Source organism: Cebus imitator, unplaced genomic scaffold (assembly GCF_001604975.1).
Source record: "Cebus imitator isolate Cc_AM_T3 unplaced genomic scaffold, Cebus_imitator-1.0 Scaffold33, whole genome shotgun sequence".
In the NCBI taxonomy this organism is placed as follows: Eukaryota; Metazoa; Chordata; class Mammalia; order Primates; family Cebidae; genus Cebus; species Cebus imitator.
In genome coordinates, this window is record NW_016107348.1 from 1619769 (window position 1) to 1640037 (window position 20269).

The 20269-nt window shown below is 39.0% G+C and overlaps 1 protein-coding gene across 1 annotated transcript in view; it reads left to right on the forward strand.

Annotated features, from left to right (window-relative positions):
* Positions 1 to 746: 746 nt before the first annotated feature.
* XPR1 (xenotropic and polytropic retrovirus receptor 1) overlaps positions 747 to 20269 on the forward strand; it is a 239828-nt gene continuing 220305 nt past the window's right edge. Inside the window, exon 1 of the mRNA XM_017524449.1 lies at positions 747 to 1021. Within this exon, the coding sequence (XP_017379938.1) occupies positions 953 to 1021 (69 nt within the window). The 5' untranslated portion in view covers positions 747 to 952. The remainder of the gene's footprint in view (positions 1022 to 20269) is intronic.

Genomic DNA, 20269 nt, shown 5'->3' on the forward strand with positions numbered 1-20269 from the left:
CAGTACAGAGCTGTATGAGTGGTCTCTTCCCATGTTTCCCAGGGACAGTTCAGCCTGGACGCTGGGCTTGTTTCTGGTATTACTGGGGTGGGCTTAGAGCTGTACTTCTAGGGGGTTCTCTTTCCTTCCAACATTGTTTTCCCTCCCAACCCTCACGCCCAACCTTAGGAAGCTCAGTTGACAACTGCAGTTGGTACTTGCGCTTGGTGTTTTTAATGGCCTTTCTGATAGCCCCCAGGATTAGACAATTACACTGAAATTCAGAAGCAGCATGCACTTTTTGGCATTGATGTCTTTAATTAAATTCAACGAGCATTTATTGAGCACCTAGATTATGTAAAATATTGTTCCTTTAAATACATTTGTTTAGTCGTGAACTATCTGCTTTAGCAACTTAGTTTGGATTAGTGCTGATTCCAAAACCAAAAACCAAAAGGTTTTATGAAGAATAAATATTAAAATGGAAAAATATTTGCACAGTTCTTTGTAAACATAAACGCCTTGTGTGGATCATTGTTGCTACGGTATTAATATTAATTGCAATAGCAACACTGCTGCTTCCCAGGCCGGCGGTAGGGAGCAGCTGTAGGCCAAGGAGCTAGACTCAAGAGGTCCGGGGAGGGGCCTGTAGCACGTACAGCCCATAAGGGGCGGAGTCTTAAGAAACGTACCCAAACCCCACCCCTTTCAGCCCTCCCTTGGTCAGGGCGGTGTAGGCGGTTACCATGGCGATGACGTCTAGAGGGCGGGGAGGGGCGGAGCTATGGAGAGGAGGAGGAAGATGGCGGGCGGGCGGCTCTGAAGAGACCTCGGCGGCGGCGGAGGAGGAGAGAAGCGCAGAGCCGCGCCGCGCCTGGGCCCATGTGGGGAGGAGTCGGAGTCGCTGTTGCCGCCGCCGCCGCCGCCGCCTGTAGCTGCTGGACCCGAGTGGGAGTGAGGGGGAGACGGCAGGATGAAGTTCGCCGAGCACCTCTCTGCGCACATCACTCCCGAGTGGAGGAAGCAATACATCCAGTATGAGGTACCGGCAGCGGCCGGGGTGTGGGAGGACTCGGAGGGGCCACCTTCTCGCCCTGACGTCCACTGCCGCCCTGTGCCCGGGCAGACTTTGACCAGCTGCCGCGGGGAGCCACTGCGGCATCCCCGCCGCGGCCGGCAGCCTCCTGGCCCCGCTGCCCTTCCCCTCCCCCGCAGCCCCGCTGCCGCTGGGGTAACGGATATGCAGGCGGAGGGCCGGGAGGACAGGCGCAGCCCGGGCCGGGGCCGGGGAACGGTGGGAGGGTGAGCTGCAGGTGGGGGAGTCGCGGTGCGAGGGCAGCTCCGGGGCGCGGCGGTTCCACGCTAATCCCCTTCTCCCCACTCGCCCTGACCTCTCGTCCCCACCCTGGGCGAGCGCCCCCTCGCCAAGGTTAGGTCTTGTTTCTCTCTCCTCACCTCTCACCAAGGAATCCTCTTGCAAGAGAAGCCCCTCTAGTGATTTCCTTCATTCCACAGAGCCCTTCGGCTTTTTTCCACTTGCCCGCTATTGACAAAGGCTTTGTAACGGGGTTGAAACTTGACTTAAGTGTGTATCACATATGCAGTGGTTATAGTTTTTGTAAACACGTTGTAATCAACTATTCTGCGTTAAGACTCTTGTTTACTGATTGCATGAAGTCTACAGAGTAATAACATCTGTTTTTGCCTCTTGTTTTGGAATGGAGGGAAGATAATTACATTTTTATATTTTCTGTTAAGTTTTTGCTAGCTGGGGAGAAAATTAGTATATTGTAAACAATATGCCTTACCTGTGTATTACAGAAATCATGCTCCCCATTCCCTTTCAATTCGTGTGCTAACACTCCTGGAAGGGATTTAATAGATAGTAAGGAACCTTACATTAATAGAGGGAAAAGTAAAGATAATGAATCCATTTATATATTCAGAAGACAAGATACCTAAGGGGCTTTAAGCATTGCAATAGGTTATTCACAGTAGCTGGCAGTTCAGCTCCTGGATAGAGAAAGACAGACTTATCTGTAACCTCCAGGAATTCACATTCATTTTGTGTGCAGGAACAAAGAATATAAAATCAATATGAACACACATAACCTAGCTAGATTTTATGAATTAAACTATTTTAGTTCCCCATATAATTTTTTATAAGTTTAGTGATAGGAGGTTTGGGCAATAGCAGTGAGTGTATTTATTCATATAGCCATTGTAATATTGAGGAAGACAGGGAAAGAGATCCAGGTTAAACAGAATCTTGAATATTGTGAAATATTGCAACCTAGAGTATTTGATTATTGCTAGAAATAAAAGACCAGGAATTAATAATATTTTCTTGTCACTTAATTTCTTAACAGTGTTTTGTGGCCGTGTTTTGTAAGAATGAATGAAATGAGGGACTAACATTTCAGCCTGCAGAGTTGATTTATTGTTTCTAATAACATTCGGTTTTAAAACCCTGGCTGGAGTCCAAGTGATGGTTTTTATTGAAAGAAGGATATTGGTCTGTCATCTTTCTAGTAGTAATTTTCAGCACCACTGCCAGTTCTTCATAGAGGCACAGGACAGGAGCATGCTGAAGCACATCTTAAATTTGTTATAAAGCTCGGAATGCTTTGGGCAGAAGTCCTAGTGGCTGGATGTATGCTATGATTCATTTTAAGTATTTCAATGGTTAACTATTTCATAGAATTGTATTAATTTGCAATACCTGGGACTGGAAAGAGAAGCATAATTTAGTTTGAAAATGAACCCTCTTCATTCGTAAATGTCACTTTTGTGGCTGGAGGAACCACAGTGATTCTGGGACTCCTCATTCACATAGTCTACTGGGGTACTGTTCATAAATGTTTACTGTAGGTTGGTCACAGAGGTGCCAAATTCCTGAGAGTGTGTTGTGTCTGCATTATCTTTCTCAGGCCAGTTATAAATTATGTTTTGAAAAATTCATTTGTTGTGGGTAATTGAAATTTGATTCTGCAGAGAGTTCCTACTGTATGATTCCTGTCCTAGATAAACTCGTTTAGTAGGCAAAATTAAATAAGGGGCACCTTTCTTTGTAAATTGGAGTCAAAGAATATTTTATAGGGTTGGAATCTTTGTTTTGTGTATTGTTTCTGAAGAGTTGCTGCTATTCCTTTAAAAGTAATAGAGAGATGTAAATAAGTGTCTTTAGAGTCCAGGAATTTTAGCAGTTTAAAACTTTGGGGAAAAAGGACATCCATAAAAATTTGCTAGGGAAAAAGACCTTTTCATAATGAATTAAACTGTAGGTTCTCATATGAAGATGATACTCTTTAAACACAGATGCTGGGATTTGTTTTTTAAGCACTGGTGGTGAAATTTTGGTGTGTTACCCTTGGTTTCTAGCCTAGGGTGCTTTCTAGTGTTGTGAATCAGTATGAACTGTTCAGCTTCTTTGGTTTTTGTGTCATTTTGCTATATTAAATATTACTTGAAATAAGCAGAGAGTTAGACTCTGAAAATTTTGTTTTACATCTATAATCATATTTAATTATATATAATATGTATATATGGTAACATAATAAATGGTAGTTTTTGTATATGTTAGCCATGAGACCTGGGACAATCTTTGTTGCCTTTCCCGGGCTCTTTCTTCTTCCATTAACTAACTATATAGGGGCCAGAGCTTTTCAAGGCCCATTCCAATTCATAAGTTTTTGTTTTAACTTTTAATGGTTTTTATTTCTTGAATTGTTAAAGTTATTAATGGTAATAACCCATCAATTTCCTGAAAATTATTATATTTTTTAAATTTAAAAATAATTTGTGGTGTTCATAGATTCAGTCTTCATGGGCAGAATAATAAAGCATAAAAGCATAAAATAATAGACCAGCATGGAGAAGCCATATAAAGAAAATCTGTTCAATCCCCTTGTAAGTAGTTTTTACAAAGAATAATCACAAAAAAGCAGAGACGATTCCTGTTTCCAATAATCTGTTTTAGTATCAATCTTGGCATATAAAATAGAATATCAATAAATCTTTATAAGAGCTTTTTAAAAAAATTTAGAATTAGTGATTATGTATTTTAAAGCTCTGCAATTGATTAATCAAAATTACCTGAGACTGGTTTCAACCAAATAGACTAGAATGACCATGTTAATATTTTGCAGAATATTAGCAAGAGAAGCAAATATATTTGGTGCGTTAGGTTGCTGACTTTCCCTAGGGCCCTGTATTTCTTTGGTTTCTCAGGACCCAGGAATGATTTTTTTTCAGTATATGCTTTGTTTTGTACGATACTAAAATAACAAGGTTTTTAAAGTACAGGATTTTAGAGCTAACAGGGAATTTAAAGATTATCTACCTTATTTTTCCAGACAAGGAAACTAAGGTCCAGAGGGGTTAAGCCACTTGTTAGGAATATGTGTGTTTGTCTCTTGAGCACATGTAAGCCTTGAGAGTCAGGTCACACTGTGTGATTCTGATGAAATCATTTCTTCTTTTAGCTAAGAAACATCGAAGTTTCCTTGATGTTAGAGAATTGGACTTGATTTCTAAGCTCACAGCCCCATATTATTTAAGGACTCATCCAGCTCTAAAATTCTGTGTTTTTTAATGGTTTAATTATGTTTGGTATATGAAGAAGACAGGACTTACAGGAATAATAATAGCATCCTTTAAAATTAATAATATCTTTCAAAAATTTTTGATGATATTTTGATCTGTGAATAAGATGTTAACTCAGTGAAACTCCCTTATTTAACTTAAAAGGGATGGTCATGAATTAATTTTTTATTGCAGGATTTTGGAAAGGAGAGAGGTTCTGCATGCACTACACTTCCCTTGTATTCAAGTATAAGGAAAATTACTATGACATTATTATGATTTTCATTTATAGAACTCTCTCATGGGAATACTCATGTTACAGGCTTCAGTTTCCCAAAGGTATTATGTTGATTAGGTAGGGTTAACTTGCCTTGCTGTAACTTGTTTGAAATTTCCAGTTTGGCCACCCGATGGGGCACAAACCACACTTTTTCTTTCAGACACTTTTGTAAATGAAAGTATAGTATAGCATATTTAAGGTAACACTTGTAAATGATCGCGTCAATGAGATAGTTGGCATTTACAAATGTTTCTTAAGTGAGTGAATGAATGTTGTAAAGACAGGAAGCTATAACTATTCTTCATTATCTTTAAGTGTGTTTGCGAGAGTATCCTGGAAAGATTATACTTGTCCGTTTATCCCTGAAGGTTGGTTTTGGATCAGCTTTTGGGTGAAGGCCCAGATCATAAGAACCTAAGAATCTTATTTGACCTGGGGTGACCATGGAAAATTAGTCCTAGCTTCAAATTCAGTCCTAATCTGGGAAGCATTTAAGAGAATGATTGAGTTGTGCTGGGTAGGAATTTCAGGTATATTTGAATTGTAGGCCCCAAAGGAGTGTACCTAAAACTCCCATGGAGTAAGACAGTATTAGAAGACAGTATTAGAAAACTAAGGGGGCCAGGTGCAGTGCTTGTAATCCCAGCACTTTGGGAGGCCAAGGTGGGCAGATCATGAGGTCGAGAGATCAAGACCATCCTGGCCAACATGGTGAATGTTGAAACCCCGTCTCTACTAAAAATACAAAAATTAGCTGGGCATGGTAGTGCATGCCTGTAGTGCCAGCTACTCAGGAGGCTGAGGCAGGAGAATCGCTTAAACCTGGGAGGTGGTGGTTGCAGTGAACGCAGATCGTGCCACTGCAACGATCTGGCAACAGAGCGAGACTCCATCTCAAAAAAAAAGAAAAGTAAGGGAAGACAGAACTGTTAATTTTAATCACTTTTATGCATAAGAAAAGGAAGAAATAAAATTTTACTAGTATTTAATAAATGAATTTATGCAGTACCCCTGCTAAGGAGGCCATACACAGGTATTCAGAGGAACACAGAAGGATTGCCAGTGGCTTTCTCACTTATTCACTTTTGTGGATAAACATTAATCCAGTTATGGGTGCGTAGTTAAATAAATCTATAAATTTTTATCTAGTTTTAGCCAAATCCACCCCTAGGAAATACACATGTCTTAAAAAGACTCCTGTAAAGATGCCATAACAATAATACCAATAATGCAAGCACAAGTGAACAACAAGAAAATGACAGAGCTGACGTTTCTGCCTTCTAGTACTAGCTTTTTGGCAGCCAAATTACAGATAAAAACAATGATACTTTAGTAGACTTGACAAGAAGTTTGCCAAAAATTTAAAAATCATTAAGCTAATTCCTTTTTTTTTTTTTCCCCCCTGAGACGGAGCCTTACTCTGTCACCCAGGCTGGAGTACAGTGGCCTGATCTCAGCTCACTGCAACCTCCGTCTCACAGGTTCAAGTTATTCCCATGCCTCAGCCTCCTGAGTAGCTGGGATTACAGGTGTGCACACTACACCCAGCTAATTTTTGTATTTTTAGTAGAGATGGGGTTTCACCATGTTGGCCAGGCTGGTCTCGAACTCCTGGCCTCAAGTAATCTGCCTGCCTTGGCCTCCCAAAGTGCTGGGATTACAGACATGAGCCACTACTCCTGGCCTTAAAGAGCCTAAACTAGCTCTTTAACGTATGGTTTTACATTTACTGTCAGTCACAGTGAACTTGACCCTAAGTATATATATTACTTACCTTCATGAGGTCTGTTTTTCAGTTTGTAGCCATTATAATTAAGTTTCAAAATAAAGTCATTTCTGAACTTTGAACCAGACCTTTGAAATACTGTATCATAAAATGTTAAGATTTTATTTATTAAAATTTTTTTTGCTTTTTAAAGAAAATTAAAAAAAATAATGAAACTTTCCAGTTATGTTCTCTAAAGGCATTGTTATTGATAATTTCTTAGATCAAAAATATTTTTGTACTAATTCATAAATGAAAGGTAAAAATTATTTCATGCTTGTGTCATCTTTTTAAAACTTCTTTTTTAAACAATTTTGTTTTACATTGTACACAGATATAGATGGGTATATTGGAAATACGTAATAAAACTTTTTTTAAAATAGGGATTTGACATAATAAAAATTTGGAAGACTTTGCCCAACTTGTATAGATTAACCACAGCTGGTTTGTGGGTTGCCTGGTATTGAGGTGGCCTTTGGGAATGAGTGTCAGAATTCACCCGGGTTCTTGCCCAGTGTGTTAGCCTTTTCAGCTCTCTCCTTATCTAGTAAATGCTAAAAGAAGCCAGCAGAGAAAGCTCATGAACAGATACCTTACAAATCATTTGTTCATTCCACAAATTTACAGAAGTTTTCCTTTGCTATAGGCTGAGTTGTCATTCAGTGCTTTCAGTATCTTAAAAATAGCAGAAGAAAACCAACACACATACACACACCAAATTTGTGTGTATGTTGTGTTTGATTTTGTATTTCAGTCAACATAGTATTTTCAAAATTAAAACATGGTGTATAAAGGGAAGACTGAAGATTGAGGACTTGGAACATGGTTATTTTATAAATTTGAATTACTTTTGTATAACTTAAGTTATATCCCTTTAAAGTCTCATTTGTTTAGTCAGACTGCTATTTAGTCACCTATTTCTTCCCATCACCAAGCAAGTGTGGTATGTATAGGGACTGATCAGAAAATCCTTTAAAAATTAGGCTGGGCACGGTGGTTCACACCTGTAATCCCAGTACTTTGGGAGGCCAAGGTAGGCAGATCACTTAGGTCAGGAGTTTAAGACCAGCCTGGCCAAATGGTGAAACCCTGTCTCTACTAAAGTACACACTGCACCCCAGCCTGGGTAGCATAGTGAGACCTTGTCTGAAAAAAACCAAAAAACAAAAACCCTTTAAAAATGGTTTATTTGCTGGGGAGTCAAAGGAAAATATAATTAATTTACTGTAAACATACCTTAAATTTTTCACAATCTGTGTAACAAGAGGCTTAATATATTAAGAAAGCATAGTCATCTCTTATTTTTATTTTTATTTAATTTTTTGAGATGGAGTTTTGCTCTTGTTGCCCAGACTGCAGTGCAATGGCACAATCTCGGCTCATGGCAACCTCTGCTTCCTGGGTTCAAGTGATTCTCTTGCCTCAGCCTCTCAAGTAGCTGGGATTATAGGTATGCACCACCACGCCTGGCTAATTTTGTATTTTTAGTAGAGATGGGCGTTTCACCATGTTTGTCAGGCTGATCTTGAACTCCTGACCTCGGGTGATCTGCCCACCTTGGCCTCCCAAAATGCTAGAATTACAGGCATGAGCCACCACCCCTGGGCAGTCATGTCTTATTAATTGAGGATGACCTGCTGTATTACAAAGACCTTGGACCAGAAATCAGATATAAATCCTAAAATCCAGTTCTATCACTGACTATTCGTAAATAACTAATGAACAAGTGATTTTTTTGAAGATTGAAGGACTGAAATTTAATCATAGAGAAAAGTAGAAAGTTTTTAGGTTATTTTTGTGTGCGTTACTTGTCTAGGCTAGATTTGGCAAAGTTGGAATTCATAGAGTAATCCATGTGCTTTGTGGGCTTTTTTTATACCTTAGAGTAGTGGTTCTCAAACTTTTTGGTCTCAGGACCGCTTGAAACTTTTAACAGTTATTGAGGATTCCAGTGTCCATGATACATATACTATATTAGAAATGAAAACTGAGAAATGTTTAAAACATGAGTGTATAAGCACACCTTCTAGCCATCAGAGATATGGAATCACATAGCAGTAGCCTCTGAAAAACTCCTTTTTATCCTCGTGAAAGCGTAAGAGTTAAAAAAGCAAATGAAGTTATGGTATTATGAAAATAGTTTTGACTCCTTGGGTTCCCTGAAAGGGTTTTGAGGACCCGAAGGCATTTTGAGAGTTACTGCCTTGGAGCACTGGACTTCTTCCAGAAGGAAGTTTGAAGATAGCCTGAAAAAAGGTTCTCTAGTCTTATCAAACATAGAAGAGGATAAAGGAGTCCCCTGGGTGAAGAGTGTCTGGTATCTGCTGTAGAGCAAGGACAATAGAGAAAAGAAAGTTGGCTTCCCTGGATCTCATCTGATCCCTGATTCCACTTTCCTTTCTCTAAATTGAATTAGCAGAAGTGTGGTAAGCTTGTCATTAAGGAGAAAGGAATTAACATTTATTGAGCAGTTAGGGACCAGGTATTAGCTGCTTTACATATGTTATCTCAGTATTCACAACAGTTTTGTAATATAGGTGATTTATTATCTGCATTTTACTGATGAGGAAACCCAGGCTTACAGAGATTAGTAATTTGCTTAAGGCTGTATACTTGGTAAGTAAATGGATCCAGAATTTGAAATCAAATCAAATCAGATGTGGAGCTTTTGCTTTTGTACGGAAATTGTAAATAACAATAGTAATGACAATAATAGCAGCTGTTATTTTTTGAGCACTTACTGTATCAGGCACTGTGGTAAGCTCTTTAAAAACATCTCGTATAGCAAGCTGTTAGGTTGTTAACTCTGTTTCTAGGGGCGGGGGCCGGGCAGGGCTGAGACTGAATCTTGGAGCCGTTAGGTAATTGATTATGTTGATACTAATTGTGAATAGCTAATTGTGGAGATTGTAAGAGCCCATGCTCTTAATTCCTACATCCTACTGTTTTATGAAAAATGAATAAATCCATTCAGTTGTACATACATACATTTAGGCCTGGTCTGACCTGTTCTCAAGCACCACTGACCTTTCTATAGCCCAGTGAAGTAATGGCTGGGCTATTTTTAATCCCAGGTCTTAGTCTGCATGGTTTGGAGACAGTAGAGTGCAGTCTGTAGGACAGGGTTCACCTCTGTTAAATTATATTTTCCTCAAGGTTATCAGCATAACTATTGCTAGAGAGCCAGCTGGTAAATAAAGGAACTTATGAAAATGAATCATAAGAAAAGGTAAGGAGATAAGGTGATAAGGATAAAAAGAGGAAGACTAACGTGGACATAGCTGTTTGCCATGTCACAGTTTTGGTGTTTGGCTTCTGGATCATAAATCATGGAATGTTGGAGTGGTAGGGAACTCTAAAGATTATTTAGTTCAATTTCCTTTTTTACCCAAATGGTGAAAGAGATTACATGATTCAGGTTATGTGGTTTGGTTTGCAGCTGAGTTAACGCAATCACCCTGATTCATTTTATTGTTCCTTATTTTATACAATATGCTAGTATGTTAATGATACATAGAAAAAACTTTGAATTCGGACTGTCTGAGTTTATATTCCAGCTCCACTAACTTACTAGTTGAGTGACTTCAGGCAAGTGGTTAACCTTTTTGTGCTTCAGTTTCCTCACCTGTAAAACAGGGATAATAATAGTACTTACAGGATTGTTGTGAGGATTAAATGAGTTAAAATATGAAAAGTGTTTAGAACAATGCCTGGCACATAATAAGAGCAATAAATTTCCTATTAAAATTATTTCTTCTGCAGAGCTCAACAATATTAAGTAATGATTAGCTAAGAGTATTTTTGACTTGGAAAGTAAGCCTCAAAGCTTGTTTCTTCAGGTTTGTCCAGTTTAGGTTTTCATGGAAAATGGCTTTGTTAATTTTTCACTAATATTTTCCCTATCTTAATGAATCACTCTTAACCTTTTTGTATAGGGTAAGAAAACCGGGTGAGAACAGTTATGTGGCTGTGAAGTAAGTTAGTTCTCTTGTCACTTGTAACTTGTATTCACCTTAGTTATAGACTGTGTATATTCTTTTTTAAAATTGAGGTGAAGTTTGCATGTGTGTTCTTAAGTATGTCTGAATGGCTTAAGTGAGTTGCTTGAGTTTTTAGTGCCTATCTAGTTTTAGTTTTTTTCAGTTTTCTAGTGAAAATGTAATTTTTAATCCTTTTTAGAGTTGAAAGAGACCTTCTCAACCCCTTTGTTTTACAAATGAATAAATTGAGAGCAGAGATGCCAAGATACCTGGTGAGAGTCTCCCAGCTAGCCGATAGCAGAGTTTGATATAAGAATATTGGCTTTCAGCTTACTGCTGTACCTTGTTAAGGCTTATCATTGCTGTATAAACATTGCTTTAAAATTTTAAGAATGAAGTTTCTTTGTAAGAGTCAGTAGGGATTTAAATGTTCTTGTTAATGATTACTCAGTTAATCTACATTAATACATTTATCTGTATCTAATTGATTAGATCCCATTGATAACCTAAAATAGTTCTTGTGAATGCCAATTAAAAGACTGGGTATATTAATTATGTTATTATTTACCCAACAACAAGAAAGTTAGGCATTGCCCTATTTAGGTATATGGTCATAAGTGGAACCCTATCTTGAGTGAGGAGATAGGACTAAGGAATTAGGGTGAAGCTTGAGGGGTGAGGTAACAATGAAAGTAAGAATCAGGAAGGTTTAGAAATAAATTGGCCTCATTCCACTGTAACATACCTGTATTTGAATGTTAGCACAGGTTACATGTATTACCTGTACATGAAGAGTATATCCTTTACCTGTAACCCCAGTTGCGAAGCCAAAGTCAGAGCATATATGGGTAGAGAAGATAAGAATATGAATGAAACCAGTTTACTAAGTATACCTGAGTGTCCCCTTTCTTTCATTCTTTCTTTTTTTTTTTTAAATAATGAAACAGTAATGATGATAATAACAACAGCTAATGTTTGTTGAGTGCTCTGGTATGCCAGCATTTTACATTTAATCCTTACCTTGTAAGGTAGGTTTTGTTATACCCATTATAAGAAGATGCTGAGTCTAAGGTTAAGTAGATTGCCCAAGGTCATGTTGCTAGGGAGTGGTAGAACCAGAATTCAGACACAGATATGACACAGATGTTTCAGACACTGAATTCTTAACTTGGTATTAGGCTGTCAGGAAATAAGTGTTCCTGCCTTAGAGTAGTTCTTAATTTGGGTGGCTCCTAATCATAGTATATACTGTGATTATGTTATAGAGGAATGGCCAATTGATTTTACCCTAGAGAGCAAAGACATTTATCTTGGAAGGATCTACAGAGGTGGTATTTGAACTGGGTACTAGATACTGAGCATGATTTTAACACACAGTCAAGAGGGGAAAGGGCACTGGGGGAAATCTAGGCAGATAGAGTAATAGAAAACAGAGGCAAAGATGAGTGGAAGTATCCAAACATAGTTAATGCAGTCTGGTTTAGATATGTTGAAGAGCTGGTAAGGTGAAGTTGGGAAGGTGAACTGGGAGTGCGAGTGAAGGGCCTGCAATACTATTCTAAGAAGTGAAAACATTTTGCTGGTGTGAAGCATGAAATATTTTAAAGAAGAGATTGGGAGAAGGGTTAGTGCAAAGTGAGATGTGTAATCTAGATCTTGGAGGATACTTTGGATAGAGCAAAACCAAAGACAGGAAAACCAAACAGCATAGCCAAAGATAATGAAGACTTGAATTAATACCTTATTTAATCAATTTTAATATTTGTTTTTTTTTTCAGGTTTTAACATCTGAGATCAGGGTATGTCTTATAATAAATGCTATGCCATAGTTTAATTGGCTGACATTTTTCAATTCTTAGAAGCACATAAAATAATGGTGTATGTTATTATTAGTGGCATCCTAGATTTGATGAAATACAATAGTAATAACATAGCATTTACCAAATCCCTGCTATTTGTCAGGCAGAGTAGTAAATACTTGTCAGTGTTCATCGTCTAGCACAGCATATCTGTCATATTTAGCAACCCATATTTGCCGAATGAATTATCTCATGTGATCTTTACAACAGGCCTGTTAACATAGGTGTTTAGCCCATTTTATGAGAAAATAGATTCTCATATTTAAGTAATTGTCCAGAGTCAAATAGCTAGTTAATGGTGGAGTCAAGATAATGAACCTAGGTCTGCCTTACTCCAAATTCCATTCTTTTATCACTATGCATGCTCTGTGGTTCCACTGAGATAGGTAGAGGGTTGAAGAGGAAGGGTAGATTTGAAATTTGATAGAACTCTTAGGACTTTCACTGAGGGATAAATAAATGCTGATGGAGTTAGAGTAGAAGGTGCATTTGAGGTCAGTGTGTTGCTTGGGAACACCATTAGACTGGCTGCCAAGAAGCCTCGTAGATTGTCTTTACTCTGGTAAATTCAGTGTGGCCCAGGTTCTCATAATAATTTGGTCTTTTCCATAACTGGATTGATGGGGCTTGGGCAATAGTATATAGTTAAGTGATTGGTTGAATGATACTAAGCTCACATGGGAGTGATGTATCAACATCTGGGTGCCAAATTACTATTTACGATGGGAAATGTACCTAACATTCACATTCTAGGCTAAAATGCTTTTTTCCTGTCACCAAGCTGTAAAGGGAGATACATAATAGCTAGAAGGTGGCTGGCTGATTATGTACTATAATTAGAAAGAGAGAGTTAATGATTCATTTATTTAATGCTGTTAGGCCAGTGTTTTACAGTGTTTAAATGGGTTAGGTCCTCAGTTAAGGGTGTCTTCTTCCCTGGATTATGCTTGGTTGTGTTGCCATTGTTTTGAGACTTTTCTTTTCCTATGCATTTAATGCTGACCTCCCCCTCTTCTGGTTTACTTTTTTTTTTTTTTTAAATAATGTTAATGCTACCGATACTGGTCTGTAACTGTTTTTTTTAACTTTGCATCTCTCTTCTGATCTATCGTATATGAAGTTTAGAATTTCACTGGATTCTAACAGACTAATTTGAATTTTGATCTTATTATTTATTAGATTTAAGACCTTTCCGAGCCTTATATTCTATTTGTAAAACAGTGGAAATGTCTTTTTCAATAAGTGTAATGTTGAGATAATATGTATGTAAAACATCTAGCCTATATGTTGCAGGCCAGTGGTTCCCAACATTTTTGGCAGCTGGAATCAGTTTTGTAGAAGACAATTTTTCCGCATACCAGGGAGAGGGGGAATGGTTTTGGGATGGTTCAGGCATGTTACATTTATTGTGCACTTTATTTTTATTATTTTTACATTGTAGTATGTAATGAAATAATTATACAGCTCAGCATAATGTAGAATCAGTGGGAGGCAGAGCTTGTTTTCCTGCAACTAGATGGTCCCATCTGGGGGTGAGGGGAGACAGTGACACACAAAGTGTGTTGTTTATGTTCCGTCTACTCCCTAATCTGGTTTTGGTTGCTGTCACTGCAGAAAACCTGGTTCACAAAGATAGGAAGTTGGAAATGGAAGCAGGCTTTTCAGTGCTTTTGTGACAATCTCAGAATATTCTGCCGTGACTTTAATACAGAATGTATGGATATTTGAAGTTGTCTCAAGCATACTTTTAAGCCCACTGTCATTTGTGATCTGAAGCAGTTGATCTAGCCCGGACAAAGCCAATTCACCTGGTTTATTCACAAATAGGTTGTGGATTCATTCTTTTCCAGTTTGGGTGTCTTTTGTGGTTGGGAGGTAATACTTAAACTCTTGAAAGCTGAGACAGGTGATCATGCATCAGCTGGGAGGAAGAAGGCCCTGGCTTAGTCTCTTTCAAAATCTCTGCTCATTTTTTAAACATTTCAGAAATCTCAGTGTTCACCTGTTGCTCCCATAATTTCAATTTGTCTTTGAATGCAGCCATTTTATCTGCTGACCTGCACACAGTTGTCCATCTCTCCCAAAGTGACAGATTGAGTTTGTTGAGCAGGTTGAATGTGTCATACAAGTAAGTTTTGTGACTCATTCTGTGTCACAGAAATGTGCTGCTAGTAGTGATTGTTTTTCTAAAAGAAATCTCTGGAGTGGCTCTTGTAACTAAAAAACTCTAGCCAGTGATCTGCCTTTAGAAAGCCATCTCACTAAGAGAAGATGTGTGTGCTCTGCTTCCATCTCCTCACAGAGCTGTGCAAACAGATGTGATTTAAGTGCATGTACTTTAATGTTCATAATTCTAGTCACATCCTGCAAAATATCGTTCAGGTGACATTTTTCAGCTAGCCAGCATTTCTCTATGGATGACACAGTGCATAGACTCAACATTCAGAAATGACCTCTTTGACCCGAGTAGTGAAACCAGAAAACCGTCCAGTCATGGCAGCTGCACTGTCTGTGCATATACCAACACAAAATGACCAGTTCGGTTTCCTGACATGTAATCATTCAAACACTTGAATAGTTCTGCAGCTGTGGTGTTGGTTGGCAACAAAAGTGCACATAACATATCCTCATGCACATCCTCCTGAAAAATATATCAGACAGAAGCAAGCATTGATACCTTGTTGTCAGCATCAGTAGACTTGTCAACCTGGATTGCATACCACGGTGACCCACTAATCCTAACAATTGTGCCTCAGTATGCTCTACTGTTCCATGCATTCGTCTAGTTACAGTACAAGCCAAAAGAGGAACACATACCACCTTTTGACCTGCAGCCTCTCCTTAAAGGTCATGACAGATGTCCTTAGCAGCAGACAGGATCAACTCTTCACCAATAGTAAAGGACTTGTTAGCTTTAGCAGTGCGGTTAGCCACTAAGAATGATACTCAGAGTGCAGACACACTTGATGAAGTGGTGGCCTTCAATAACAAAAACATGTTCATATTTTTTTTTTTTTTTTTTTTATGACAGAGTCTTGCTCTGTTGCCAGGCTGGAGTGTGCTTGGTCTCCATGTGATGAAGCAGTTTTGAAGGTTTCATGGCTTTCTTGGATAGCTGGTTGCCACATATACAAAGCTGGCTTGGAGAATGTGAATCACCTGTTGCAATGAATCCATTAGTTAAGTAGGAGCCTTGGTATTTTCTCTTAAATGCAGCTTTGCTTTTGTTGGCAGTCTTAGGATCGTCTGCTGTCTCGTCATTGGGTTTTTCCCCCTTTTCAAAGAAGCTCTCCAATCATTTGTTTTTTACTCATTTTGGCTGGGGTTAGGTTGTGGGCTTACCAAAACTGTGGCTGAGACAAGTGAGCAGTGTGGGAAAGAAGTGTGGATGGAAGTAGTAAATAAAATACTGGGTGGGCCATGCGTGGACTGAAATAAATGTTGGCTTCTGACTTAAAGCCTGCGACTAGATGCAGCTGTACAATTGAAACACATCAATTCCCTTGCTACTATAAAGCCTGCCACAAGATGCAGCTTAATTGTCACTTGCCACTCACTGATAGGGTTTTGATATGAGTCTGCAAGCAATTTATTTATTATGGTCTCTGTGCAGTCAAACCTCTCTCCTAATATTAATCTACATTCACAGCTGCTTCACAGCACTGGCATCACCGCCTCAACTCCACCTCAGATCATTAGGCATTAGATTCTCATAAGGAGCAGCAGCCTAGATCCCTTGCATGCGCAGTTTGCAATAGGGTTCACACTCCTCTAAGACTCTAATGGCGCTGCTGATCGGACAGGAGGCAGAGCACAGGCTATAATGTGAGCAGTGGGGAGCTGCTATAAATTTAGATGAAGCTTTGCTTGCTTACTCGCCTACTACTCATCTCCTGCTGTACATTACTGTAGATTTTATACAAACACTGTACAGTTAGGCTATAGTAAATTCATAAAAAATTGTGTTGTAACGTTATGATGGCTATAAGCTGTGACTTTTCTAAGACAATAGGAATTTTTCAGTTCTACTATAATCTTATGGGACCACTGTTGTATATATGGTCTGTTGTTGACCAAAACATCATTTTGCTGTGCGTGACTATATTTTATTATCAAAGTAGGCCAGGCACTTGATTACCAGGCATTTGACTATTGTAGGTTTTGTCATTGTCAGTCTTCTTCATGGCATTCTAAGGAAAGCAGCCTTGGTGACTGTCTGAGTAGGCAAGCTTTAGAATATTGCACTAGCCAGGCCGGGCATGGTGGCTCATGCCTGTAATCCCAGAACTTTGGGAGGCCGAGGTGGGCGGATCACCTGAGGTCGAGACCAGCCTGGCCAATACGGTGAAACCCTGTCTCTACTGAAAATACAAAAATGAGCCGGACATGATGGCACATGTCTGTAATTCCAGCTACTCCAGAGGCTGAGGCACGAGAGTCGCTTGAACTGGGAGGTGGAGGTTGCAGTGAGCTGAGATCCCATCACTGTGCTCCAGCCTGGGTAGCAGAATGAAACTCCGTCTCAAAAAAAAAAAAAAAAAAAAAAAAGGAAAAAGGAACATAGCATTAGCCAGTAGTAGATCTTTCTGCAGTGCAGGTGTTCTATATCTGCATTGTCCAATTGTGGCCACTAGTCAGGTGTGGTTGTTTAGCATTTGAAATTTGCTTCGATAGACTGAGGACCTGAATGCTGATTTAGTTTCCTTTCACTGCTGTACGTGTGTATATATTGCTGTCTCTCATTTTGGGATTTTCCGAGAATTTGTCGCAGCAGAAGTTAAGGTTCTAGGTCTTTCTCTGCCATTAAGTGGCAGTGCCTGTTTAGTTGCCCTAAATGAGGGTCTGTCATTTCTGAAATGTAGGATAGTGTTTTTCAGAGATTGGTTCACTGCCCACGTGCAGCAGAATTACCTGGGCTGCTTCTAAAAATACAGAAATGCAAATATGTGCATCCCACTAAATATCTATAGAAAGTAGAATTTCTGGGGATTCAAACCTGAGAAGTCTGATTATTTTTTTTTCTTGAGGAATCTGGAGTGCAGTGGGATAATTTTGGCTTACTGCAACCTCTACCTCCCAGGTTCAAGCGATTCTCCTGCCTCAGCCCCCTGAGTAGCTGGGATTACAGGTGCACACCACCACACTTAGCGAATTTTTGTATTTTTAGTAGAGATAGGGTTTTACCATGTTAGGCAGGCTGGTCTTGGACTCGACCTCAGGTGATCCACCCACCTCGGTCTCCGAAAGTGCTGTGATACACATGTAAGCTACTGCGCCAGCTGGAAATCTGATTTTTAAAAATTGTTTTCTATAAATTCCTGAGATGATTCTAATTACTTAGACTGACTACATCTGTTCCTTTTATCTCTGATAATTTGTAACAGTGAGATTTGTCTTTTAGCTATTTGTTATTTAGTTTATATATGTATTTTTTGCTGTTAGCATCTTTTGGGGGGCCTTATGCATTGGGTTCCTGAAAAGTACATTGTATTTCTCACAGTCGTCATGTGTTTGTGGGAGGAGTATAAATCCTTGTTTGTGAAACTAATCCCCAAGAGCATTTTCTAGTGCAAGCTAATGACCATTTAGTACTTTGATTAAAGAATTAAAAATGCATAACTAAATATTAAGTGCTTAACTTTAGAGATCACTCTTGGATATATGCAAATGCTCTATGTTGTGGACAATCTGTAATTCATGTGTCATTGTTTAAATCCTGAATATTTGGAACACACAGCCAATATCCTAGTTTTCCTGCAGTTAGACTTTTTAAGTAAACATACCCCTAGTTGTGGATGTTATGGAGTTAGATAAAGGAAGGGGGCTGGAGATCCTACTATTTAGTATGTAGACTTGTTTTCAATCTGTGTTTCTCACTTCTGCCTTCTGCTGAGTCTGGAGTGGTATCCCTGAGTCCTTCCCCCATCCTTTAATTAACTGCTGGCTCCTGGCTGTAGGGTAGTGAGGATGGAGGATATGGTGGTAGAGGTGAGAGTTGAGTGAGACTGGGAGTGGACCTGTTAACTGCTTATTCAGTCAGTCTTTCTGTATTTAGCCCTGTCTCCTTAAATCTACCTTAAGTACCTGATACTTCCACTTTCTGAACACTTCTGGGGTTTTAGGGGCCAGAATGTCTTGCATTCTGTTGGTATCCCTTTTTGAAGGTGTTTCAGGTTTTTCATTTTGTGTGCTGTCAGTTTACTACTCTCTCTGTTTTCTGTCTTCTAAAAACTTATTAAACCTCTTATCTGCTGCTGTCACCTTTCCCATGCTTTTTATTCTTGGAGTTTTATACTTTTAAAAAATTCCTAGATTGTCATTTGGGTAGGGTTTGGGGAAGGAAAGAAGATAAATATGTAGTCAGTCTGTCACTTTTTACTGGAATACCTTCCACCACCATCCTCCCCACCCCCCGCCGACTTTTTTTTTTTTTTTCTTAGAGACAGGGATTTTGCTTTGTTGCCCAGGCTGGAGTGCAGTGGCACGATCATAGCTCACTGCAGTCTTGAACCCTTGGGCTCTAGGAATCCTCCTGCCTCAGCTTCCTGAGTAGCTGGGACTACAGGTGGATAGCACTGTGCCTGCTCCCGCCACATACACTTCTTGATTAATTTAAACAGAGTTATTTGATCACCTGTATTAGTACAGTTACTGGCTAAATTTCTCAAATGGAAAGTACACATTTGTTGTCTCAATGTTAAGAGGTTTTACCTCTTAAAACCTGGAAAAAAGTTAGTGAAAAACAATTTATATTCGGAATTCACTGTGAGCTCCTTTTGTCATTTCCAAAGGCCTATCCTTAATCTGAATTTTCATTGATATCTCTAGTAACAAGAGTGAGGAAGATAAGATAAAATCTTTAGGAATGAGAAGGGGTTCTTTGAGGATACATGAGATCTATTCATATTTGAAGGCAGTAGAGAAAGTAGGTGAAATTAAATTTGTTGCGATTTAGCTCTCTTTTTCATTTATTATCTGTGAGACCTCTAAACAGTAATTTTATCTCTCAGAATCTTAGTTTTCTTGTCTGTAAAATGGAGGTAATATTTACTTTGCAAAGTTGTGAGAATTAGATACAATATTTGAAAGTGCTGCAAGGGCCTGGCCTGTAGAAAATACTTTCTGATAAATTGTAGCTGTTAATTTCTGTCATCATTAAAAATAAGCCATAGAAATAACTTTTTTTTGAACAACAGACATTTATTTTAAGGTATTGGTACTCAGTCTTTTTTGCATAACAAGATCCCTTTCTGATATCATAAAGTTTTTGTGGAAACTGAATGATGGTAGCTGGACATTTGGAATCTATTTCTTTCTTTCTTTTTTTTCTTTTTTTGAGATGGAGTTTTGCTCTTGTCACCCAGGCTGGAGTGCAGTGGTGACATCTTAGCTGGCTGCAGGTTTTGCCTCCTGGGTTCAAGTGATTCTCCTGCCTCAGTCTCCCTAGTAGCCAGGATTATAGGTGTCAACCACCACGCCTGGCTAATTTTTGTATTTTTAGTAGAGATGGGCTTTCACCATGTTGGCCAGGCTGGTCTCAAACTCCTGACCTCAGGTGATATGCCCACCTTGGCCTCCCAGAGTTTTGGGATTATAGGAATGATCCACCCACCGGGCCTGGAATCCATCTCTCTCTCTCTCTCCCTTTCTTTCTTTTCTTTCTTTCCTTCCTTCCTTCCTTCCTTCCATCCTTCCTTCCTTCCTTCCTTTCTTTCTTTCTTTTCTTTCTTTCTTTTCTTTCTTTTCTTTCTTTTCTTTCTTTCTTTCTTTCTTTCTTTCTTTTCTTTCTTTTCTTTCTTTTCTTTCTTTCTCTTCTTCCTTT